The following is a 6,878-nucleotide window of genomic DNA, read 5'->3' on the forward strand; positions in this document are numbered from 1 at the left end:
GCCGGCCTTCCATTGGATTCTGTCCCAGTCAATCAAGCAGGGGCCAGGACTGGGGGGCGGGTCTTGGCTGTGATTGGAGGGGACTGAAGACAGGCCCCCAAGAATCTGCATTCAATGGTAACGCCGGTGAGTAAGGTGCAGGTGAGGGCGAAGGGGTGGGCCCGGGGGGGCCGGGGATCGGGGAGCTGTAAACGGACGTCGGGGGTGCTGGGGCGTGGGATGGGGGCGGTGGGGTCAAGGGTCATGAGTACGCCCTGGGGTCCCCCGGCGCTGCGGGGGAGGGGACCCCGGTGTCCGGGTCACGGTCCGGGGGCACCCGGGGCTCGGGTCCTGCCCTGACCGCCCCCCCCCCCCCCGCCTCACTCTCTGCGGGACCTCCGGGCCTCAGTTTCCCCATCTGTCAAATAGAGCGGGTGGGACTCCTCCTTTCCTGACTTTGAAATCGAAGGGCATAGACTTTAATCTTGAGAACTGCATTTAAATTGTACTTATGCTGAATATATATTGTATATAACCTATGTATGTACCGTATATACAGTATATATGTATGTACTATATATGTGTAGATGTATTCTGTGTATGCTGATATGCCTGTATGGTTCCTTCTGTAATGTGGGTATTTTATACACAGGAGGAAGGGGTCCGTGGGCCTGATTTTCTGCTATTCTTGTGTTTTCTTTTCAAGGATGTGAGTCCAGGACCCAAAGGCAGTGACAGAAGAACCAGGAGTAAGACCCTGAGATCCCCTCCCCTTTGACCTTCCCCATCTGACCCAGGTATGTATGGCACTGCTGTATCGCTGTGGTTGGGTTGGATTCCTTCCGTGGGGGGGACAGGGGGACTTTCTCCAGGTTGCTCTGTGCTGAGTCAGACTCTGAAATTTATTTTTGCCTGTGGTAAGTGTTCAATAGACACGCTAGATGAGTGGAATGGGAGCCGGGGCCAGCATGCTGAACCCCGGACCGCTGCCGTCTAAGAGCCTTCGGTTCTGCCAAAAGTAGAACTCCTTGGAGAGTGTTGAGACTCTTTGTTTCTTTGGCTGCTCTTACTCAATCCCTCCCCGCCCCCTTCCTTCTTCCTGCTCCAATCTTCATCTCTGACCTTGAAGCTCTGATAAATAGTTTATGGCAGAGTATAAACATAGCAGAGTCAGAGTGATGTCTGATGGGAGTACTGGCCTTACTTTGAGAAGTTGAGCAGGCCCATCCATCCTCAGTTTGTAACCTCAGCTGTTCAGCCTGCTCAAAACAGTTTAGTTTCCTCTTTTCTCAGTATTATATAGCAGACTGTGGGGCCCAAAATGATTAAAAAGTCCTAACAGCAATTTCCTGCTTGCTGCTGGTTTCATTCTGTGTCATGAGAAAGCACAGGGCTATTTAAACAACAAATTGATATGTCGTTGACCGATAGACCATCTGAGCTGGAAGAGACTTTAGTTAATAGAATGTCAGAGTTGGAAGTTACCTTAACGGAACATCTCATGCCACTCTTTCACTTTACAAATAAGGAAACTGAGATCCAGAGGGAGGAAGCAATCAACAACTAAGAACAAATGAGGTATCCTAACTCCTAGAATCATGATCTTCCATTGGCCACCCTCAGTCGTCTTCAAATCCTGGGGTCCTCAACTCTTCAATCCCCATTCCTAAATCTGATCCCATTGTTGATTTTAATCATTCGGGCAGCCATTGAGGGTCATACTAAGTGCCAGCTCTGGGTTCAGGACCACACTGGGTGCACAGGGGCATACAAAAATATAAGATGCCATCTTCCTTTAAAGAGCCCCTAGTCTGGGGACATGAGAGCCACCCACAGCCAACAACCTGGAATGTTGTAAGCAGATCTTAGATCTGTGGAAGGCTTACAGCCATAGCATGGATGGTAGCCTCCCTCCTCTCCTTCCTGCCTTCACTCATCTGAATAATTCTATTCTGTCTCCTGCTTTGCCTGGGAAATCGGCTTGGGGTCCAGGATGGAAATATGGGACAGATAAAGAATCCAGGGCCTGGGAGATTCCAGGGTAGAACCCACCTTCCAAGTTAGCCTCTCCCATCTCAAACCTGTCCAGTCACTGACTACTGGCAGATGTGTAGACTCAGTGAGTAGGCTGTGTTTGCCAAGGTTTCTTGGGAGCCCAACTCTGCTAGAATAGGGCATTTCTATCCTGCAGCAACTTGGGTGAGTAGGAGCAAGTGTTAAGAAAGACACCCCATTACATCAGGTCTGTCATCCCAGCTGGTCCTCCAAAGCAGACACGCACCACCTGATTCTCTGGGGACCTTCTGTGTGTTTCAGGTTGTGGTGGACTATGGCTGACGAACAGGCCGAATTTAACCTGAAGGTCGTGCTGGTTGGTTTTAAGCAATGCCTCAATGAGAATGAGGAGGTCCTCATGGACCCTTATATTACCAGTTGGAAAGGGCTTGTCAGGTGAGTGTGCAGGGGCCACTCTGTGGATCCCCAGGAGGGTTCCTACATGATACATCAGGCCTGGAGTCAGGAAGACATGAGTTCAAATGCAGCCTCAGGCACTTACTCTGGCTGTGTGATCATGGACAACTCACTTAATCTGTGTGCCTCTGTTTCCTCATCTGCAGAATGGGTATAGTAATAGCACCTACCTCCCAAAGTTGTTGGGTGGAACAGATGAAATGATCATTGTCAAGTGCTTAGTCCTGTGCCAGGCACAATGTTATAGAAATGTGAGCTCACGTCATCCTCATCGATGTTATCATCACCATGACCATTATTCTCCCTTTTATTTGAGGAGAGTGCACATGAATGTCCAGCAACTTGTGGGAGAGGGCGGGACCAGACATTGTGGAAGGGCAGGCTGTGCTGGAGCAGCAGACAACTTGTGTGTGAGGAGGCCCTGAGCACATGGAGGGGGGGATCTGCGTGTGATGGGGGTGGGCACAGGGCCACACATGAATGGAACAGGACTTGCTAGGCAGCAGTTTCACATTCCTTAAGTCCTCATTCCTTACAAGCATTTTACAAACACCAGTGACTGGATTCTCCCATTGGCCCAAGAGGCCTGACATTTAGACCTTCATGCAGAGGCCCCACGATGTGCCCTCCTGGCACATTAGCCACCCGAGGGGTATGGTTGGGGCAACAAGGATTGATACACGATCTGCAAAGAGGAGATGTCACCCTGTTGTCCCAGCAATACCCTCTCTGGCCCCCAAGCAGTCACTGGGAAAGGGAAGCAGCTGCAAGTTTTGATTTTAGAAATAGCGTGTTGCTGGAGAACTTAAATGACCTGTGTCCCTCCTAGAGATCCCATCATTGGTGTTGGTGATCCACCCTCTGAGAACCAGAATACCTGGCTTTGCTTCAGCCCATTCCCTCCCTGATTGCTTCAGCTGATTCATGTTTCTGTAGCAATCTGGCCCAGGGAAATCTCCCTGGATCATACCTTTGGCCTCATTACTCCCACCACGGTGGGATGTGGCATCTTTCCCCATTTGGGGGCCCCCTTTCAGAGAGTTACCACAGCAGTCTCCCCCAGATCAATGATACTTTGTTTGGTCATGAAAATGTAGGTTCCTGAACAACCTTGGCACCATCTTCTCCTTCATCTCCAAGGATGTGATGACCAAAATCCAGATCATGGAGAGGTTTCGAAGCAGTGATCAGAAGGAAAACTACTCTAGCCTTCAATCCATGGTGCAATACGAGATCGACAACAAACTGGTGGACCTCCAGAAGCGCTCTGAGCACCCCGAGTCTGGCTGTCGCACCATCCTGCGCCTGCACCGGGCCCTGCACTGGCTGCAGATGTTCCTGGAGGGACTCAGGACAAGTCAGGAGGACTGCAAGACCTCAGTCCTCTGCACAGACTCCTACAATGCCACCCTGGCCTCCTACCACCCCTGGCTCATCCGCAAAGCTGTGACCATGGCATTCTGCACATTGCCCAGCCGCAAAGCCTTCCTAGAGACCATGAATGTGGGTCCCCCCGAGGAGGCTGTGGAGATGCTGAATGAAGCCATGCCCTTCATTGGTCAGGTCTACCAGATCACCCAGAAACTCTTTGAGGAGCACACCCTGCTGGACCTTCCATAGCTGAGGGGAGGCCAGGCCCCAAGGTGACTCTCCTACCTTGGATACTAGATAGAGAAGATACAACCAAAACCTGTTATCCAGCACTCACTGATGCTTCAGGCTCTACTCAGAACTCCCTTGGTTTCTCTTTCCCTACCTTCCACCAAGCTTGGACTTGGTTGTCACTTGCTGGGAATAGGTATTTGCAGGGCCAAGCAACTCTCTGCAGGGAGCACCAAAGGATCATTGACCATCCTTGGATTGGAAATCATTGGGAACAGAGGGCCAGGTTTAGGCCAGGTTTGAGGGTGGCTGGTTTCAGCTCCTCCTGACTTGCCTACTGTATGAAGTATCAGAAATAATCTTAAGTAAAATCATGAAGCTCTGGGGAAGTCAGACAATTCTGCCCTGAACTCCACCCTCACTCTGAACAGCTCACTTTCCTAATCAAAAGCAGAAACAAAAAACCTTGGTATAGTTTTTAAATTTTTTTTTCTTTTGAATCACATTGCAGTGCCCAGGCTGCAAACATATGAAGTACGTATGATTAAATGTCGACCTATTCTGTTTCCAACTCCTTTCCCCCTTGCCAGAAGAAACATTTTCATATTCAAATAGAGATTCAGGCATAAGAGAAGATGCTACCTTATAGTCAAGCCTAGGGATCTGTCATTTTAATTTCTGATTACTTTATCAACTTTTGTCTGAAAATGTTCTTTAGTGAAATGTAAAACCACAGGGTCGATTCTAGTTATCTCAGGGGCAAAATAATTTATTTCCTTTTCCAGAAAATGTTTTCCTCTTTTAAGGAACTAGTTTAACTGGCAAAGGTTACTACCTGCTGCGCGGGGATCTCTAGCAATGGAAGCTACAACCTGCATAGGATTTCCCCTAGTGGTTTTTAAAGAGTTTGTTTGTTTGCTTTTAAACCAAAGTATGCAGTATGTATCTATGGTGTCTCACCAAACACAGTATTGTCATCCATTGTATCCTTGCTGGTATTTTGGTCTGTGGGTGCTGGGGTCCTGGTTTAGCTGCTATAAATAATAACAGACCAGCTAAAATCAGGCGAGGGTCCAGGAGCTGAAGAGCCCAGTTCAGGGGTACTTGACTTTAGCCATGTACATGATATTAGCAAGCCAGGCATGTTCCCACCTGGCATACAACCTTGTCTGTCTCCTGATCTCTTGACAAAAATGCTGTGGATTCTACATCTTGGCCATAGAGTGAAATTCCTGGCTCACTCTCATCCAAGTTATTATTTGAAATTCTGGCGGCTGCTGAGCAGCAGTGTTAATGACCAGCTCACTCCCCTGGTAGAGGCTCTAAGCAGGATATGCCGACTGAGCTCTTCTCTTTTGAGGGGTCATCCTTAAAAAAATCCCTCAGCAAAACAACCATTCCTATGTGGTTCTCCCTAAGATTGCCTCCCTCCTGGGGATCACATTCCCCAAGAGAAGATTTCCTCTGGAAAACACATAATGGTTACCCCTAAGCCTATGACCCTCCTGGGACCTAAACACTTACCATCACTCCACTCACCCCTCACCAGTGAGTTTCTTCTGAAAGGTGTGAGAAATGGGGGACCTCCCATTCTTAGACATATTTGAAAATGCTGCTTGGAAGGGCATATCCTGCTCTCAGAAAAATCCCCAGAAAGACCCAAAGGCCACATTTTCCACCTTGGCTTTCAAACAAGGCTTCATTTGACTTGTGACTTCTGGAGAGGGCCCTTAGTTTATGTAGTAACACACCAAGGACTGCTGTTAGGCCCAGCGTCTGGAATATGGAATAGGGTGGCTAGGGTACAGTAGCCATTTTCCCTCATCTTGCCTGGCTCCCGAGTCAACTTCTCCATCTTTGCCTCATCTGGGCTCTCCTGGTTGCTCTCCTTTCCTTTATTAGCCCCTTGATTTACAAAATTTCCAGCAGATAACCCAAGTTGATGGGCTTCTGCCCTTTGGAGGAATTGCCAGCAGCCCTGGGCAGAGAGGGAGGAGTCCTTGCATGAGCTGTTTCCTGAGAACTGGGGAGTGGGGGAGGTGGTGCCATCCCCCTGTGCCCCAATTCCCTCCCTCTCCCCAGAAATAGAAACATTAGACCTCCTGTTGTGATGGGGGAGAGAGTACAAGAGGGGCTTCTGTTGCCCACTTGGTATCAGATTTGATCTTATGGACCAGGTGATCCAAAGCTAGTCAGATCTTGGAATCTGTGACCTGCACAGCTGGGACTGGAGGAGGGGAACGACAGGGTTTTGAGGGTTGCCCTGGGTATCACTCCCCTGCATCTTCTATTGCAACTGACTCCACATTCCCTGGGAGATGCACTTTCTGCAGATCTGCCCCTTTCTGTGACATGTATACAGCAGGACTGTATGATTTCATTCCTTGGTGGGGAGAAATGATAATATATTTGATCATTTTTGCATTTAAAATAAATCCTACTTGGTGGATGGAAGTGTACTGAGTGTTTGAACCTGTAAGAGAGCTGTTTACTATGGGCCAGTAGAGTCAGCAAGGCTCTAGGAGGCCTTCTAGACCCTCCCATGCCCCCAAAGACTCCACCAGAGAGCAGCAGGTAGAAAGAGTAGTGATTCCCACCATCTGGGGTCCGAGGATGCTGGCCGGGTCGCTTCAGCTAGAAAGAATTGCCTCGTTAGGTGACCGATACATTTTCCTTCTATGACCGCAAATATGTGCATGTGCTTCACAGCATGACTGGTTTTTCTGCGCCAATTCGAAATTATCATGAGCTTTTGGGGGCAAAAGGTATCACTGTAGTTATTGTGTAAGCACTTAATGAATAAATCTGAAAGAATATGATGACTA

General features: G+C 48.8%; 1 protein-coding gene across 5 annotated transcripts; it reads left to right on the forward strand.

Annotated features, from left to right (window-relative positions):
* The first annotated feature begins 46 nt into the window (after positions 1–46).
* On the forward strand, positions 47–6,878 carry CPTP (ceramide-1-phosphate transfer protein). 5 transcript variants are annotated; one of them, XM_072608489.1, is made up of 4 exons: positions 47–126; positions 686–776; positions 2,296–2,430; positions 3,549–6,878. In XM_072608489.1, exons 3-4 carry the CDS (start codon positions 2,309–2,311, stop codon positions 4,069–4,071), a joined length of 645 nt encoding a protein of 214 aa, XP_072464590.1. In that variant the 5' UTR covers positions 47–126; positions 686–776; positions 2,296–2,308; the 3' UTR covers positions 4,072–6,878. The 5 variants fall into 5 exon arrangements, with proteins under 5 accessions (XP_072464590.1, XP_072464592.1, XP_072464587.1 ...); XM_072608491.1 differs by having other exon boundaries at positions 123–141; XM_072608486.1 differs by lacking the exon at positions 47–126 and adding an exon at positions 211–519.

The sequence above is a fragment of the Notamacropus eugenii genome, chromosome 5 (assembly GCF_028372415.1).
Source record: "Notamacropus eugenii isolate mMacEug1 chromosome 5, mMacEug1.pri_v2, whole genome shotgun sequence".
Classification (NCBI taxonomy): Eukaryota; Metazoa; Chordata; class Mammalia; order Diprotodontia; family Macropodidae; genus Notamacropus; species Notamacropus eugenii.